The 19,144-nt window shown below is 36.1% G+C and overlaps 2 protein-coding genes across 3 annotated transcripts in view; one reads left to right on the forward strand and one right to left on the reverse strand.

Annotated features, from left to right (window-relative positions):
* Window positions 1-1,370: 1,370 nt before the first annotated feature.
* On the reverse strand, window positions 1,371-11,295 carry PCLAF (PCNA clamp associated factor). Its single transcript, XM_028506481.2, has 4 exons — window positions 11,144-11,295; window positions 10,799-10,879; window positions 8,290-8,452; window positions 1,371-2,307 (listed from the first exon to the last, which is right to left on the reverse strand). Exons 1-4 carry the CDS (start codon window positions 11,187-11,189, stop codon window positions 2,262-2,264), a joined length of 336 nt encoding a protein of 111 aa, XP_028362282.2. The 5' UTR covers window positions 11,190-11,295; the 3' UTR covers window positions 1,371-2,261.
* Window positions 11,296-14,578: 3,283 nt separating this feature from the next.
* TRIP4 (thyroid hormone receptor interactor 4) overlaps window positions 14,579-19,144 on the forward strand; it is a 58,111-nt gene continuing 53,545 nt past the window's right edge. The window contains exons 1-3 of one of the 2 annotated variants that reach the window (XM_028506837.2): window positions 14,579-14,733; window positions 18,052-18,221; window positions 18,883-19,016. In XM_028506837.2, the coding sequence (XP_028362638.1) occupies window positions 14,633-14,733; window positions 18,052-18,221; window positions 18,883-19,016 (405 nt within the window). In that variant the 5' untranslated portion in view covers window positions 14,579-14,632. The remainder of the gene's footprint in view (window positions 14,734-18,051; window positions 18,222-18,882; window positions 19,017-19,144) is intronic. The other variant, XM_028506836.2, reaches the window with a different exon arrangement.

The following is a 19,144-nucleotide window of genomic DNA, read 5'->3' on the forward strand; positions in this document are numbered from 1 at the left end:
ATTCCTAGAAATTAATATTCAAATATTTGTAAAGGTCCACTGGCATCTCCAAATATAAAAGATACCAAAACTAAAGTCTAACAATTGATGACTACTTGGAATCAGTTACTAGAAATGTAGTCAAATTTAGTATGTGCCTAAGCGATATATAGCACAAAAGACATAGACTCTTACACAAGTGACTTAGAGAAACTAATTTAGAATACATGTGACATAAACAATAGAATGTTTAGCATTTGGAAGAGAAAACTAAAGATGTACTAGCTATCTTTAAATACTTGAAGGTTGCCACGTGGAAGAAATAACTTGTTCTGTGTTATGTCAAGGACAGAACCAAGACTAGGAAGAAGAAAGTTAGAAAATTCAAATTTTTAACTAAGAATGTTTTTCACAATTAAGAGTTGCCAACCAATAAAGCAGAAAGCAGTCTCCTTAATGAACATCTGTAACTAGGGTTGAACAAAATGACTTCTAACATTCCTCCCAGTTTTCAGTCAGTAAAAACCACTCCCATCTCCATATTCTATCTTCAAAGGTAAAAGGAACTACTATAACAATGTTGTTTGGACCAAGGCCTAGCTGAATCTTCAATTTTTCCAAAAGTGTCCTAGCCTCAAGGATTCTAAATACATTGAGATTTGTAAGCAGTGTACATATATGAAAGTTTCAGTTAGTTTAGGCTTTATTTTCTGATTTTTAAAAAGTTATAAGCATTTGTCATCTTATAAATAACTCTTTAAGCATGTTTCATAATTGTGGATATAGTACTGCTCTTCCTTTGTAAAACCATGTAAACACAAAACACACGTGATCCTCACAATGTTCTAGCATTCAAAATTTCCAGAAAAGTAGCTTTAGTCATTGTTTGGCCAGGTATTCAACACTAGCATTAATAATTTGAATAGTCCAATCAAAAAGAAATACCAAATTAGCTTTGTGAAGAAGGGTACAAAATTACAAATTTAGTTTAATTATCTTTTTAATGTGTATTATTTTCTGATACTGTTTCAACGGAAACAGGGAGTCTGTACTTCCATTATGTTTAGAAGAGGCTAAATTGCCAATCTACATTTTCAAAAGTTTTGAGAATTAAACAGATTACAGGGGACCTCTGCCTAATAAAAGTGAGACATCATCACTCTTGCTGAGTAGTTAAGTCAATCCATGTTTCTCTCTCTCTCCCCCTCCACCTTCTTCTATCTCTAAAATCAATCAATAAATTTAAAAAATTTAAATGTAATCTACACTCTTCAGGACTCAATTTGGACATTGATAAAAATCAGATCAATGGACGAATTTGTATTTGGAAGGAATAAAATAGAAGTATCTAGTAGAATATAATCTTAGAAAGCACACAAATGGCTATAGTCTATTTTGAAAATAAGTATTTATTTAAAAAAACAGAAAAACATGTCGGTTAAAACTTGGTTAATTTTGACAACAGATGTCAGTGAGCAAAAAAATGTAGTGAGGAAGCAAGAATTACTGTTACTAAGTAATATTATATTCACCTCTTCAATTATACCCCAGTTACCTTGAAAAATGTAATGGTAGATCTAAGAACTTTAGACACAGCTCTGGGCTTATGGCATGATTCACCTTTCATATTTTATTGATGTCCAGAGGGTAATATTATACCAAATCAAATGCACATTCTAAGAAAGTTCTTCTCTTTTAACGTAGTCTATTAATTCTTCCTGTCTGAAACCCTCAAGACCAAATTGCCTTTACATTTGTCTAGGGAGAAGACAGATAGCCATCAAGTTTTTTTGACATTGTATCTTTGGCCCCCATTCTTAAAAAGAATATACGTGCAGTTTAATTAATACTGATTATTTTAAATGTGTGGAAATCTAACCCTGCTTTTTAAATCAAATAAAAGGGAAAATATGGCACTATTCCAAAAATCTAATGCCAATAAAAAATGGCAGCAGTACAAAGATATAAGCAAATCACAAATACAGCAGATTTGTTGTACAAAACATACAATGATTTATTTTTAGTAAGAACAAGAAGCTTAATAACAGGTAAAAGAAACCAAATATTGTACTATATTGAATACTAAAGTTAAGTAACCATAATTATCTCATAAATCTTCCAGTATCACAACTACTTGCTTTTTAATAACTATATGTAACCCTCATTTTTTAAATTAAATGTCTATTGAACAATGCTAACTGAAACAAATACATTTATGCAAATTTACATCCTAGGAAACCAGAGTAAATATAAGACATTAGTCAAGGATGAATCAAAAAGTTCTATTCTTCTTCGTCATCTGTATGATCAGGTGGCAAAGGACGTACTCTGTGGAAAGAACAGAGAACTTCAATAGTCAGCATCAACTACTAAAAAAAACAAAAAAAAATAGTTGCAAAGTTATAAATTAGGAACCTTAATTAATAGTGTAGTGGGTCTGGTCAGGTGACTGGAAATGAAAGAAAAGTAAAACCATTAATTGATAAACAACTACAAATTCCAAGTGCTACAGCAACAAATTTTTCAACAATTTATTTTCTCTGTCAATTTGCCAAATCAGTGTTTCTCCTTTAGGTTATGTTGCCATTTTTATTAAAAAAGAAATTTGTTTCTATAAGATCATCTTTCAACATGTTATGTGGATGACAAAAGTAGAATATAATCCTTCAGCAAGGACTTTGTGATAATAAAAGGCAAGAAATTTAACAACCCTCCTGAGTGAAGAAAACAGCAACAAGTTGTCATATTTGACTGTATAACCCCTTTGGACCATATAAATGTATTATTTGATTAGAAAGCTCCCCCAATTGTTTAAGCTGGCACATGGTAGTTGGAACTTTTGAAAAATAATTTACATTATCCCAAGCCATTTGTACTCATTACATTTTTACAGATAAAAAAGTCAATTAAAAACATAATTATAAATCAAAATTATTTTTAGAGCTGATGAAAATTTGTGAGATCTATCCTAAAAGAATCAGTTTTCAAATTAGATCCAGTAATCCGAACAGTCATAGAGCTAAATAGTTAAATGAAGGCAGCTAAAATGAAGGTATTCTGACTTGGTATGAGATTATCATTGACTCACCTATTAGATTACTGAGAGGACTTCATTTTACTTTCCTGGAAATTAAATTGAGTTAACAAGGAACCAAAGTTCCTTTTTGCAAGGACTTGATTTACTTTGTCATCATGGTTCTGTTCAGATTTTAAGTAGCTAGTCTCACTTGATTCTGACTCCCCCATGCAACGGATCCAGTTTACTCTGCCTTTGTGAGAAAAATAAAGCCATAGGAGTTGTCATATTCCAGATTGTGACATAAGGAGTTAATAGAAGAAGTCCTCCTGATAAACTGACAGTTTACTATTTACTGTTAATAGTTAATCTACTAATTTACCATCAATGAAGGGGTACTTACAACTCTCCTAAACAAAGACCAATCTAAGAAAGGCACTAAAGGAATAATATAAACTTTTTAAATTATACCATAGACCAAATTGCTTTATGAGAATACATGTGTAATCTTTCTCCATGTGGTAGAAAGCCTGTAATATAGTTTTTATTGCTATGATGATCAACGGTATAACCATATTTGGCTATTTTGCCAAATGTTGTTTCCTTAATGGAAGTCACAAATAATTAAAAAGTCTCAAATAATTCAAATAATTCAAAAGTAATACAGTCTAGAGCTGATATTAACTATTAGCTTGTTTATATTAGAATAACAAGGAAGAATGGTCCCAGACAATGAGAGGGAACCAGAAGAGACAAAATGTAAAATTTAGTTACTGCTCCAGAGTTTGACACTCCTTTCAAACACAGCATAAGATAGTAAGCACTCAGCAACCATTTACTAAATAACCTTATGAACATTGGCTAATTCTTAAAATTTTATATGCATAAACATCACTTTATATGGCAAATACTTTAATTACTCTTCTGGCCATTAATTTTTATTTAGCTTGTGTTTAATGCAAATCAATTCCAAACATTATGTACAATCCAAAACAGATGTATAGTGTTCATATATGAAGCAAAAGAGTGTTCATTCACATGCACGGATCTCGTGTAGCTTGAGATCTGTTGGATCCAGTTGTTCCTGTGTGGGTTTCTAAAGATGGCACATATTGCTGGGAGGTACAGGAGAATATAGGGTGGATAATGGAAGGAGACTTGCCTTTAGGATGGTGACAACACAATATAATATACAGATGATGTATTATAGGATTGTCCACCTGAAGCCTATATTATTTTATTAACCAATGTAACCCCAATAAATTCAATAAAAACATGAAAAATAAATAAGTAAAAATGGCAAATATTGGCCTAAGACTTAAGAGTACTGTGGCCATGCTGAATACTGTAATATCTGAGCATTGGTGTGTGAACTTGTGAATCAAAGATTTCATGCAAGTGTCTATTTTTAAAAAGGCTTTTTTGGAGATCAAGGCAGTTATAAAAGTTTTTTTTTTTAAAGACTTTATTTATTTATTTATAGAGAGGGCAGGGAGGGAGAAAGAGAGAGAGAGAAACGTCAATGTGCAGTTGCTGGGGGCCATGGCCTGCAACCCAGGCATGTGCCCCGACTGGGAATCGAACCTGTAATGCTTTGGTTTGCAGCCTGCACTCAATCCACTGAGCCATGCCAGCCAGGGCTAAAAGTTTTAATTTCCAGAATCAAGTACACTTAGGTTTAGGACCAAATTCTAACAAACTAAACACTGATTGATATAGAAAGTATTCCAAATGTAGCTATTCTGATTCATAAAGTTTAAAAAAAATAGTTACAGAAAGAGCACAAGAGTTTTGAATTCAATGCAGCAAGTTTCCAGACTTCACTTCCCAAATACCTAATAAACATTATTTTTGTCTCCTTCATATGTCTGCCTCTTAATTTCAGGATTTGTCAAACATGACTTCAAAACATAAATTTTTAATTACAAAAATTATTCAATACGTGCAGAAATAAAAAGCAGTATTTTTAAGACTGATATCAATATCTAATCTTTGGAATCAACTTAGGTTATCCAAATTAGCTAAATGAATTTGGCACTTCTACAGGGTGGGAATGTGTGATAGAAAATACCTGACATTTGGTTTAGCGTATATGCAAGAATTACTCATGGCTGGATTTGTAGTAGATTCCAATCCATCATTGCCCTGGCACATGTCAATTACTACATCAAACTCAATGTCAAATCCAAAGCCCCAGAGGAAAGAGTTAAATTCCCAAGAGAATAGTGAAAACTTAACAATGTAAAACTTTATGTAGAGTATATCCGAATTAAATTAGGGCTGTTAAAATATACAGAGGATTTACAGTAACACCTGGTGGTTCCTTCAAATGTACATATAAATGAATCATAGAAGCTTATTTTACCTAATCATTTTATTGCCTTCTAGATTTAACAAAGCAGAGTGAAAGCTGACTCTCCATTCCACAGTTCATTGTTTTTCTTGATCCAGGTGAAATTACTCTTATTTTTAAGGTAAAGTTTTAAGTGTCCTTACTTAAAACTTTTGAGCTACGTTTAATCACATTTTCAATGTTGTCTCTCTCTGTTCTTGCACATGAAACTCCAGCAAATTTAATATTGGCATTCATTACGTAGTCAAACCTTCAGATCTTCTTTAAACCAGTCCAATGTGAGATTCTCAACATTTTCTGCATTGGTAGATTAGTAATTAGTAGATTTGATGAAAACCTGTTTTTTCCTTGCCACATTGGACTTCAAGATGCCATATGAATTGGGCTGTAGAATATGGGTTGGTGAACTGCAGATGTTTCTTGGCCTGAGTCTCCTAAAGGTAGAGATGTAGAAGAGCAAAAAAGACCGCAAAGAGACTGGCTGTTAACTGTAGGGCACAGCTGTGTCCTGTGGTTTCAAGACGATCTGGTGTGCTGGACAAAGGAACGTGCGAATAAATCCGTGCAGGTAGAACCAACACCAGAAGCAGCAGCCCCAAACTGAGCCTGGCCACCAACGCCTTGCCCATGTTGGTTACTGCACCTTGGATCAGACTTGCCACCGCTTGGTGCGATGGAGGATCTTGGACTCCAGCATGGTGCAGGAGAGGTAACTAGCAGGCTCTTAAATCAGGAGGCATCATAATGGAAGTGATGTGGCACTACCCGCCCACATGCACTCACCATTGGCCACTCCCAATCAAATAATTTGTTTTAAAAATAAAGTATTTCAGCTGTTTAAAGTATTTTACCTGGCTTGTCACTTATAAATCTATATTAAATGTTTCCACTGTTTTTTTTTTCCAGGTGGCATTATTTATGTTCCTGATTCTTAAAAGTAACCAGTATGTTTGTAGTTGAAAATTGTTAACACTTGTGAGACAGCCTCATCCTCAGGACAGCAACCAGCAGGATGAAGCAGGAGAAGGTAACTGAAGAGCCTTCAGGTCCCTGGCCATTTGTTCACCCACAACCCCCATCATCATGGATTCTTCCTTGCCACAATCACTAAACATCTAGTGCTAAACCTATGTGTATGGGCAGCATAGCTACTCAGATCTGCTTCCCTGCCCCGAGAAGCAGTTTCAGATAAATCTTCATGGGCATTTCTGGATTGATGGCAGCTTTGAACCTGCAGAATCTTTCTTTTCAAATTGTGCAAACAAGTATATTCTGAAAGAGGCATTTTACTATGGCTCTTGATGGTTGTGAAATCCAGGCAAAAGCAATGAGGAAGTTTAGAAAGGAGAATTAGCCAAAATGGGCTACAATGATATTTAAATCATCCATTTAAAATGAGCTTATCATGCCATGGCTGGTATGGCTCGGTGAATTGAGTGTTGGCCTGGGAACCAAAGGGTTACTGGTTCAATTCCCAGTCTAGGGCACATGCCTTGGATGCAGCCCAGGTCCCCAGTAGGGGGCATGTCAGAAGCAACCACACATTGATGTTTCTCTCTCTCTCGCTCTCTCTTTCTCCCACCCTTCCCCTCTACCTAAAAATAAATAAATAAATTCTTTAAAAATAAAATAAAATAAGCTGATTGTGTCGGGGGCTGGATGGAGGGAGCAAAGGGGGAAAATTGGGACAACTGTAATAGCATAAAGAATAAAATATTTTTAAAAGAATAAAATGAGCTGATAGTGTTTTGCTAACAAACAGTGTACATCTTGTACATGCAAAAATGAATTCACCTCTCCCACCTCTTTCTGCAGTTAATGGAAAACTGTTAAGGGAAGCCGATCCAAAGAGAATACTTGCTCCTTTCCATCATCTTAGCACCTTGTTTTGCCTCTTCAGATTGTGATGTGCACATACCTTCTTTTCAATGCATTGCAGCTAACGTTTTGATACCTGTAACTTTGGGGGCAGGGTGCAATTGTTTAAGAATCATGGATTTATTTTCTGTACATCTTTGGCTATTGTCCTTGTGTATCCTGACAGTGCCATGTGTGTCAGCCCATGTCAATCAAGATGGGTAATCATTGAAATGCCAGACTTCTAAGTTAAATGTTCAGGAATTTAACATGTAAATAAATGCTGTTTTGGGGATGAAAGAAAGAAAAGAAAGAAAAGAAAGAAAGAAAGGAAAGGAAAGAAAGGAAAGAAAGAAAACTGGAAGCATTTAATTAAGTATGAGGAGAAGTTTTTACCCAGAGATGACGGCTATTAATATTTGGTATATCTTATATATTTAGTACTTTCGCATCCAGAATTTTTGCTTAACACTTATCATGAGCATTTCCCTCATGTTAAAAGCTTAAAGAGCATGAGTTAATTGGCACACTGAATTCCGTGTGTGTGCAGTTTTATCCCCACCTTATTTTGAAGTATTCTTAGGTATTTATAGAGAAGTTGTAAAGAGAATACACCATGGAGTTTGTTTTGATTGTTTCTAAGTGATGGGGTTTCTATATTTTCCAACTTTTCTACATTGCTTATATATTTCTTCTGGAGATTGAAGTAGTAGTTTTTTAAGGGATAGGATTAATGGAACTCAAACTAGATTACAACAACATGGAAACAGCTTTTTGGAAAAGACTATAGAAAATAGACTGTAACATTTAAAGAATAAAGACAGGAAGTTTGTGGTTAATACTGTAGCACTCTTGATGGGAAATGATCCTCTGTAAGTGGCTAGACTGAGTAAAAATAATACCTTTCATTGATGTTTAAAATTCGGGGTGAACATTATTAAAAGATTAGCACAAGTTTTAAAAATCCTTTGGTTTGTATTTTCTTATCTTCTCAAAAAGAAACCTTAAAGTTACTCAATATCCTGTTGTTTTTTATTTTCAAGAATATAATTATTTTCTTCAATTCCAGAATGTAAAGACTTACTTTCTCTTTCCTATTCCTAGGCCACTGCTTCCTGCCTCTTCAGGAATCCGATTCTCTTTTTCAGAATCTTTAGGGGACAGTCTGAAGAATTCTCCAATTCCTTTTTGCCATTTAGGAGTTGGGCGCACACAAACTGGATTCCCTCCTGCATACTTATTTTCAGCTATAAAATATAAACAGATGGAACTAAATAAGAACTAAGAATACAATAGCTATCCCTTAAAGAGAAACAATTTCTTAATATCAAATCTAAAGGGTATTAAATGATATTAGTACCATCTTAAAATATAGAATTAGAAAATGTGACAAAAAAGTATCAGTATAATGTATAACAATACTTTTTTATTGTTATTCTTTAGCCTAGACAAATAGCATTAATAGAGTTTTTACAATTGGAAAATATTTTTTCATACTTTGTCTATAAGCAGAGCTATTTGAATAGCCTTAGGTACTGCCACAATAAAGTTTGAGGCACTTTTCCTAAGATAAGGTAGCACCCTGTAGTATAAACTGCCAAATTTTTACTTAATAAGATCATTTAGTTAAAACTCATATAGAAATTGGCTAAAACACGTGTAGCAGTGAACATTTCCACATAAACAGGTTCCACTCTTCAAAGCACTTGGCTCCTTTCCAGTTCATAAGGTAAATCCAATTCCTGATTATTATAAAACAGTAATCTAAAGGAAAAATTGAGAGAAAACTCCTGTCCTTTTTATGAAGTAATGATTAGTATACCAAGAGGAGCAAATTATTACATTATTACATATATCTTGTTTTAAAACATTTGTCACAAACTCTAGCTATTAAAAAATGGATAAAAATACTTCCATATGTACTGTCTGAAATTATATTGCTTGTACTTTTAAAAAATAAAATGATCTTTAAATAATAGTGACTCTTTGGTTCATCATTTTCTTGAAGAAACCGTATAAGAATGCTTTCACTAATAAAAAGTATATAGCAGCAACAGATAGCTCAGCATAGAATTCAAACTCAGCTCTGCAGATTTAGATGTGTGACTTTTACTGAGGTCACACAACTTAATGAACTTAAATTGCCTCATCTTTAAAATAAGAATATCACCAATTTCACATAGTCGATTACTGATTAAAAATAGAGATATGTAGCCCTGACCAGTGTGGCTCAGTTAGTTGGGCATTGTCTTGCAAGGCAAAAGGTCACCAGTTTGATTCCCAGTCAGAGCACAGGCCTCGGTTGCAGCAAGGTCCCGGGTTGAGGCACGTGAGAGAGGCCATCTATTGATGTTTTTCTCGCACATCGATGTTTCTCTTTCTCTTTTTCCCTCCCTTCCTCTCTCTCTAAAAATAAATAAATAAATAAATAAAATATTTTGTAAAAACACTGAGATCTGTAAAATGCCTCAATAGGTGGATTTCTCCAGCAGAAGTTCATTAAGGGCCTGTGCAGTTGTTTCAGCAGTGGGCCACACAATTTTAGACTAAAATCCCTAACTGGAATTTAGTCTAGTGATACAGGGTATAAGATATTCTCAATAAATTCATCTATTTTCAAAAAAATGAATTTATGACTCCTTTTTAATCTAAACAGATTGAAATAGGCCCAGGCAGAGTATCTCAGTTGGTTAGAGCCTCATCTCCATACACCAAGGTTGTGGGTTTGATCACCAGTCAAGACACACACAAGAAGCACCAGTGAATACATAAATAAGCAAACAACAAATCAATGTTTCTCTCTCTCAAAAAAAATTAATAAATAAAAAATTAAAGAGATTGAAATAGTAAATATTTTCTAATGAAATGTTTAGACTAGGGGGAAGACTGAATTAACATAAAAACCCATTAAGTCCTTCACGGTGCTTCCTTGCCTGTTCTTAAATAGACCTTGTGGAATTAATCTTCCTTACTGCTCAATTCCTACCAAAAAGAATGAGGCGCCAGATGGCATGGTGTTTTCTCAACCTATCCTTGCACAGGAGCAGTGTGAAGCTATTTTCCTAGCAGCGTTTTTGATACTATGACTCAGAGGCAGTATCTGAAGCTGCAAAGTTGGAAAATACACAGACATCACACCCTCCTCCCCAAATGTAAGGGAAAGAAAAACATGCAGAAATGAAAACAAAACGTTTACACTAAAAAGACAATGTGATTAGTACTGTCAACTATCGCCCTAATTCTTAATTTAGTAAAGGGATGCTTACATTATAATCTCTTACAAGGAAAAGCCATTCATCGATACTAAAAATAATACTAAAGCAGAAAAAGTAAGTTTGGAGATATATTGTGTTTGTCCCTAACACTGAGACTCGAAATTCTTTTCCATGCAAGCCCCACCTCTACACCAGCTCGCCAAGAGGCCAAGGCCCCTCATTATATCGTAGGGCAAGGAAGGAATTCGGGCATGAGGATATCAGGAAAATAAATTCCACGGTGGGTCGGGGGCTTGCAGCTAGGAGAAATGTGGCGCCAGGCCCGATCCCCTTTTGAGAGAGTTCTTCCAGGAGCTTGCAGGGTGGGGCACTTTTTACCTTTCCTCGATGAAGGGGACCTGGAATTAGCAGCAGAGGTGGAGGAACCAAGCACCTTCCTGGGGGCTCGAGAAGCCACCACTGCGGAGAAAGGCAAAGACCAGCGTTCAGAAGGGGACAACAAGGAGTCTCGGAACCACATTCTCACCACGGTCCCCAACACAAGCTCTTGGAAGAGCCCCACGATGCAGAACCCTCCCCTACCCTCTCAGCTTCTTCCTCCTCTTTAAGGGGCTGGGCCGCTGCTTCACTCGACGGTGGGGGACCACCCCCACCTCTTCCGCCCTCAGCGGCAGGGGGTGAGGGAGCAACCCCAGCCCTCGCTGCCGTGCCGCATCGCCTCACCTTTTCTGTAGGTGCCTGGGACACTGTCTGCTTTAGTCCGTACCATATTCAAACTCGAGGAGATGAAAGCAACCAAATGGTTCTCTAGCTGAGAGTGCTTTCCTGGACAAAAACCCGAAAATGAATCTCCCGCCACGGTTTATACTGGTCTCTTTCCCGCGCACTCCGCGGAGTCTCCCCATTGGTTCCGCGCCTTCTCCCCATTGGTTCAGTGCCGTACCCCGCAACCAATTGCCAGTGTCCAGTGAGCACCGAGTCAGGGCTGGGCACTGTGCCAACATATCCATCAACTTGCAGAAGCTTGTGATTTGTGCCCCTGCCCCAAGATGGGCGGTGCTGGGGTGCTTTCATCGGGTGCCCAGTGTGTGGGTGCTAAGATTTTGAACTAGGGAAATGTGCCTGCTCTAAAAGAAAACCCAGCAAAAAAAGAGAATCTTACCTTCGTTTAAAAGTTGCCTCCGGGTTAAATCCATAGTGATTGACTCCTGGAAGTGAAACCTGAAAGGAAGTGGACTTTTTCATGCAAATCAAAATAAATAGAACTTTAAAGACTTTATGCAGAAACGCTCTCCACAGCGTCCCTAACTAAAACAATTCTACGGAATGGGAGAAAAGGAAACTAATACAATTTATTTATAGGGTTTTTGTTTTTGTTTTTACATTTTTAGGATGGTGTGAACCTAAGGGAAAAAAACAGTGAATTGTATATACGGACACACATAAAAGAAACAAATTAATAAAACGTCTTGAGACCCAGAGTTGTTTAAAAAACATGCCAAATGTGCTTATAGTACATCTCTGGCAGACAGCATAATTCTAAAATAGGAGCTCATAACTATTTTCTATCCCTGTGCCTGTCTTCTAATTAGTCACAATACCCCTAGGGAGTGATTTTCACTCTCTGAATACCATGCATAAAACATCAGATGAGCTTGCTTTGGGATTTTGTTAAATGCTCACTTGAAAAGTAACCCTGAAAAAGCAAGCAAAGCATTGATTTTCTCCAATAAATTATGTTTGAACTTTTGGAACTTCTTAGTACTTTAACAGAATCAACAACTACTTTGTGTTTTAGAATTAAATAATCTAGACAAGTGAAATTAGCATTACAATAACAGGAATTGTATCGAAAATTACTTGTAGCTTTGTCTAAACCTTGGACTCTAAGATTACAGCCAAATTCCTACCAGAAAAATCAACAAGCCCCAGGGTATATTCCTTTGTTATTTGTCATCATGCCCCTCTCAATACACAACCGTTCTTCAATACACATTATTTCCTTTTAAGTTCAAGTGGCTTCCACAAAGATCTAAATTACTTAAGGTGAACTCATATCCCGATCCCTGCAGAAATTAGAACTGCATAGGGAATCTGTTTGTTTTTTCTCCTGGCTACAAAGAATTGCAAATATTCTTTTGCACACAAGTATAGTCTACAACCAGGAGTGTTCAACCCTTTGGCGTCTCTGGGCCACACTGGAAAAAGAGTTGTCTTGGACCACACATTAAATACATTGCAACACATATTCACACACACAAAAAAATCTCATAATGTTTTAATTAAGTTTTCGATTTTGTTTGGGGTGTATTCATAGCCATTCTGGGACACATATGGTTTGCGGGCCGCATTTGGACACCCATGGACACATTACTACAGCTGTGTTTATATGTTTGTCTTTTTAATACCAATTGTGATCGGGAAGGACACATATTAGAGTAAAAAAATAGGGAAAGAGCAGTGATCACTAGTAAAAATTCTTAATTTTAATGTTTGCCTTGAGGAAGTGCTTCTCCTTTAAAGTTATATAAAACAGAGAGTTCTGTTGTGTAAATCTGAAAATTTCAAAGGCCTAGGACATTAAGAAAAATCATAGAATATATGAATAAAATTTATGCCTAAGTTTATATGAAAGAATATCTTTAGGTCATATTAAATAGATGTGCTTGCTTTGCTCAAACAGAAATGCATTTTAATAAATAGTAATGATTATAAATTTTATTACATTATATTACAGTCATTACAAACTAGAGATCACAATCCTTAACATGCCCTATTCAGAAAGAACATTTTATTTTGGGTACCTAGTAATTTCATCATAATATTTATAATGTAGTAAGTTTTATTGTAAAAAAATGAAGTCATACTGTCTTCAAGAAGTTAGTATTTTATTTATTCTATTTTTTAAAAGATTTTATTTATTTATTTTTAGACAGAGGAGGATGGAGAAAGAGAGGCAGAGAAACATTAATGTATGGTTATCCCTCACACGCCCCTCACTGGGGACCTGGCCTGCTACACAGGCATGTACTCTGCCTGGGAATTAAACTGGCAACCTTTTGGTCCGCAGGTCGGTGCTCAATGCACTGAGCCACACTAGCCACGGAAAAAAGTTAGTACTTGAGTTGTGGGGACTGAACAGATAAACAGGTAAACTATTTGATACGTTATAATTAGTATTAAATGTGGAGGGTTTTTATGAGGAAACAAAACTTGTACCCACTATTAAGAAACATTCATAGAGTATTTTTAAGCTAGAAAATCACATTTTCCAAATTAATTACTATCAGACTAAGCTCAATGTAAATCAATAAACTTATGATTTTGATTATTTACGTCAATATAACACTAGCATAAAAAATGAAATAGCAACCAATTAATGCAATTACTTAATCTAAATAGCCTAATGGAAATGGAGAACCTATAAATATAAAACAAAGCCAGCCAAATATATTGATTAAATATATCAGAAGACATTATGCTCTTCATAAAAGCCTGGTTAATTTTTCCCCAGTCCACAGTGGATTACGGAAAAGCTGGGTTGAAATACATAACTTCAACATCTTAAAAATCACTACGGGGACTTCGTGTGGAAGGTCTTCAAAGCCATATCTCAACACCTGTTTTACTAAAAGTTTCCCTTCTCGAGTTTGCTGAGTTGTTTTGGCCATTCTGTAAGAGACCTAGCTCAAAAAATTAAATAGCAAGAGGTTTTAGCAACGTGAATCTACTATTAGACTACGGCGAGAGTAAGAGGGAGCGGAATTAATAACATCACTACCACTTATAGTGCTTTACTCTAGCTTCCAAATACTATTTTAAATGTTTTACATAAAACCAGACAATTTAAAATTGGCCCCTGAAAAAAACAAAAATGGCCCCTCACGTTACGGGTTATAGGTTTGTTTTTCTTAAGCTGTAGTAATCATAGGTATTTATATTGTCTTCTCAACAGAACACCCCATTTTCAAGTCCTACGACTGACGGTGCGGAAGAATCACCAGCAGATCCTCTGATATTTGTATAAATACTGCCCGCAACGGGAAGTAGGAGGAGCCGGCAGAGGTGGGAGGGATCTGTGCTGCTGGCTTCTCTCCGGCGCGGGGCGGTGCCGCTTGGCGGAACCCGCGTAAGCGAAGTTGGTGTTGCCACGGGAAGATTCCGGCGCAGTACTCGAGGCTTTCTCGGCAGAGCTGGTTCCGGTTGGGGAAAATGGCGGTGGCTGGGGCTGCGTCCAGAGAGCCGCTGGTGGGCTGGTGTACCCAGCAGTTACGGAAAACTTTTGGCTTGGATGTGAGCGAGGAGATCATGCAGTAAGACCGGTTGAGGTCCGAGGCGGGAAGGAGGTTTGGGATGTGATCTGGCTGAGGGAACCGGGAAGCAGGGAGGGCTAAAAAGTTAATGAAAATGAAGTAATGTGATTAGACGGCTGCTGTTCGTCTCCAGGCGTCGAATTTTGACCTTAGATCTTTATACTTGTGTTTCTGGAGTAGGGTGTCATGTTCCACAATCGCCCGATGGGGCATCTTTTTCGTATGGAAACGCCACATTCCTGTAATTAAAACTTGTAAGATTTTAAATACAAGTTTTAATTAAACGAATTACAACTCGCCCCCCGGGGGCCAGTTGCCATATAGATTCTAGAGAGAAGGGGCAAGCCAAATTATCTTTTCAGAAATACCTTACTCTGGAACATTTTAGTTTGCCCGAACTGGGTTGTGTCAAATAGGACCTAGGATTTAAATGGGGGCGGCGTGGTAACGATGCAAATAGCTCCTGACTCAGGAAACCCAGGTTCTATTTTCTGTTGTCACTAGTTTTGGAACCTTGGGCAACTTAATCTCCCCCTCTATACCTTAGTTTCCTCATCTATAAACTAACTAGTACAGCTTATCTTATACTTTATGATTTTTATGAAGTGGAGATGGTGACATAATTTAATATCTGTTTTCAGTTGATTTGCTTAACAAATGTTTGTTGCGCTACTATCAACCAGCCAGGTACTGGGGCATCAAATAAATTGCTACAATCGGGTTCTGGTTGGCTGACGAGTCCTCAGGTGGGGGAAACAGGGTGTTGTGGGAGCACTGAGTAAATGACTGTCTTAAGATATGAGAAACTTCAAGGTTTACTGAAAGGGATGACTTTCACCCTGAGAACTAAAGGATGGCTAGGTGGAAGTGCAGTGTACAGGTGAGAAGAAAAAACTTCCACAAAAATTGGTCTTGATCATGGAACCTGTATTCCTTGATTTGATTCCTTTTTCGTTGATGCTGAAACCAGAATTGCAATTCTAGGACTTTTGTAGGAAGTAAGATGATTTCTGAGTTTGGGAGAAAATAGACTTATTAGCAAAGAGAGAGTTAAAAGAGCTTGTATTAAAGGATTTTCTTAAGACACTGGAATAGATTTATCAAAAACACACCAACCCAGAAACCTAGCCAGATTGTATGGCTTGGCTTTACCCTTGGTTGAGGACAAGATCTGGGTAAGTAGTTTTTCGAACATTTTTTAAAGTAGTAGAATGTTGTCAGTTGGAATAATGAGACTTTTTTTGGCAACATACCAAACAAAAAAGTCGTTCAATTAAAAAATATTGGGGTTATTTTTGATGGATCAAGCATGGAGTAGGGATTAGGGCAGTCTTCTCAGTCTGCAAATCTAATTGTATTTTGTCTGCCTACACAGCTTCAGGAAAATTCTAATTCTAGTTCTCATAGATTGTGATTTAAAAGGTTATTTTGCAGCCTTAGATTTTTCTCTGTTAAACTTATGTACACCTATGAAAGAGGAGTGATCAGAAATTTCAAGTTAAAGCACTAAGTATGGCTAAACACCTGCTTGCATTTTTAAAAAAGATTTTATTTATTCTTGGAAAGAGGAGGAGGGAGAGAGAAAGAGGAGGAGAGAACATTGATGTGAGAGACAAACATCAATCAGTTGCCTCTTATATGTGCACATAATGACCAGGGAACCAAACTTGCAACCCAGACATGTGCTCTGACTTCGGATTGAACCAGTGACCTTTAGCTTTGCAAGCCAATTCCCAACCAACTGAGCCACACTAGTCAGGACCCTGCTTGTATTTTTAAAAATTCATAAATATAAGTTAGACAAGAATTAGTCAATACTTAAAATAAGCACTAAAGCTACTTATATAATGCTGTTTGAACCACTTGGTTTTTACTAGTTATTGCACAACAAGCTATAATGCCATGATGAAAGCATTTGCTGTGTAAATTCATTGTGCCTTGCCTAGTATTTGAGAATTACCCAGGTGTACTGTAGATATCTGGTAATATGAATAATTTGACTTGAGTGGCCTGAACTAAAAAACAAAACAAAACCCCAGCATAGAGCTCTTACCTCCCTCATCAGTGACAAATTTATGAGACATTAAGATCTATACACAGATTTTGCAAAGTAAATTTTGTCCAACCATCTACATTAGTTCATGTTTTGGTTGTCTTTATTTTGATAAGATTTGGTATGTAACACATTTGGGTGTATGTTGTTCTTTATTAAATAGTAAAAATGACATTTATTCAAATGTTTCCAGACCTCTTTAAGTACTTCCCTAGTGGTTTCAATACTCCAGAATTAAATGATCCTTTGAGGTTCCTTGCGCTCTGTGAGTCCTTGGTAGCAATAGATTTTTTTGATGAGGGCTAGTAAGTTTGTGGATCAGTCGATTAAAAATCGATCAGAAGTCCTAAAAATGATGTCTACAATGATGGGACAATTGCATGATGTTTTATGGCCATTTTTTTTAGAGAGAAGAGAAAGAGAAACATCAATGTGATAGAAAACATCAGTCAGTTGTCTCCCATATGCGTCCCAGCCGGGGATTAAACCAGCAACCTTTTGGTGTATGGAACGATGTTCCAACTAACAGCCACCCAGCCAGGGGTCTTGATTTATAATTTTTTAAAAAAGATTTTATTTATTTATTCCCAGAGAGAGGGAAAGAGAGGGAGAAAGAGGGAGACAAACATCAATGTGCAAGAGATTCATCAGTCAGTTGCCTCTCGTAGGCCCCCAAATGGGGACCTGGCCTGCAACCCAGGCATGCACCCTGACTGGGAATCAAACCATCAGACCTTTAGCTCACAGGCTGATGCTCAATCCACTGTGCCACACCAGCCAGGGCAAGATATATAATTTTTAAGAATATTAAATCATTAACTGGTTAGATTTTAGTTATATTTATATTTTTTGTGAATATTTTAGATTTTGCAATGTAGAAATTAAGTAATTTATATTGTTCCTAGGAAAATATAATAATTTCAGATATGTAGCTATAGAAAGTATTCTGCCAACTGTACTTTAATAAAAATTTAAAAAGAAAGTATTCCTATGTTAAGGGTAGCCCCACAAGTCTATATTCAAAACACTGATTTGATTTTAGAAATACAAGAAGTTTGTATACAGTTTATATTATGAACTGCTTGAGGTCAGGGTCTTTGTCTTAATCAAATTTATACCCCTAGCATCTAGGGTGGAACTTGACTTAAAGTAAACACTCAGATGGATTTATTACTGGTTTTTACTACCTTCATCTCTTGTTATGATTATTGAAAAACATAGTGTAAGCTACTTTTGTTTCAACAACTTTTATCTTTACTTCTGAGGTATGTTTTGTCAATTGAGAGTGCTGAAGAGATACGAGAATATGTTACTGACCTCCTTCAGGGAAATGAGGGCAAAAAAGGTCAATTCATAGAAGAGCTTGTAAACAAATGGCAAAAGAATGATCAGGAATTTATTTCTGATGCACTACAGCAGCCCTTCAAAAAAGATGGTGAGTTAAGTTCATGTAATGAAGTAGTGATTTGAAATATTGGTAAAGGGCTGGTTTATAGGACTCGGTATTTTCTGTTACTCTGTATTTCCTCACAGCTAACTTAAACAGAGTTATATGTATACATATTTTTAATTCAGTTCTTCTCAGTCTGTGATGAATATTATTCTCATTCATACGAAAATATCACACACTATTTGCAGAAATAAATATGGCTTCAGAATGATTTGAAAAATTTATACATGGGTTAAAAAAACACTTTTCAGTTATGTGCATACCTGAGTGAAGGTAAACGTTGACCATTTTGAACATAAACAGATTTAGAAGTAACAATTTAGTTAAACAGTAAAAAAAAAAGCACAAAACTACATAATGTAAGTAAAGTCATAAATGTCAGTAAACGTAATAAAAGTCATTATTATTATACAACCTGAAATATAAGATTTTAATTTAACTTCTTAATCCTGGCCAGTAGTCTTTATCATTGACTACAGTCTTGAAAATGATGGTTTAAATGCAATTCTTGTTTGAAAGAAGTAATTTAAAAACCTGCCTGGCTTCGTATCTTGACTTTAAAATATTAAGCATCACCTTCTCTTTATTAGCTATTAGTTCACCAAACTATCTATGTACATATATGTATATTTTTTCTTCTTTAAAGAAATTTTAGATGGGCAGAGATCAGGAGACCAGCTAAAGAGGAGTAGACGGAAAGGGAGAAACAGACAGGAAGTTCCTGCATTTGCTGAACCTGATACAACCATAGAGGTCAAAACACCTTTTGATTTAGCCAAGGTAAGTGCATATATAATGAAATTTCTTTCTGGCTGTATGAACAAGAGGAAACGACTGATGACAAAAGTGTACAAATTGTTCTAGAATGACAGTCTTTCAACAAATGCATGAATTTTATGAAGAGAAAG

This window comes from Phyllostomus discolor, chromosome 1, assembly GCF_004126475.2.
Source record: "Phyllostomus discolor isolate MPI-MPIP mPhyDis1 chromosome 1, mPhyDis1.pri.v3, whole genome shotgun sequence".
Lineage (NCBI taxonomy): Eukaryota > Metazoa > Chordata > Mammalia > Chiroptera > Phyllostomidae > Phyllostomus > Phyllostomus discolor.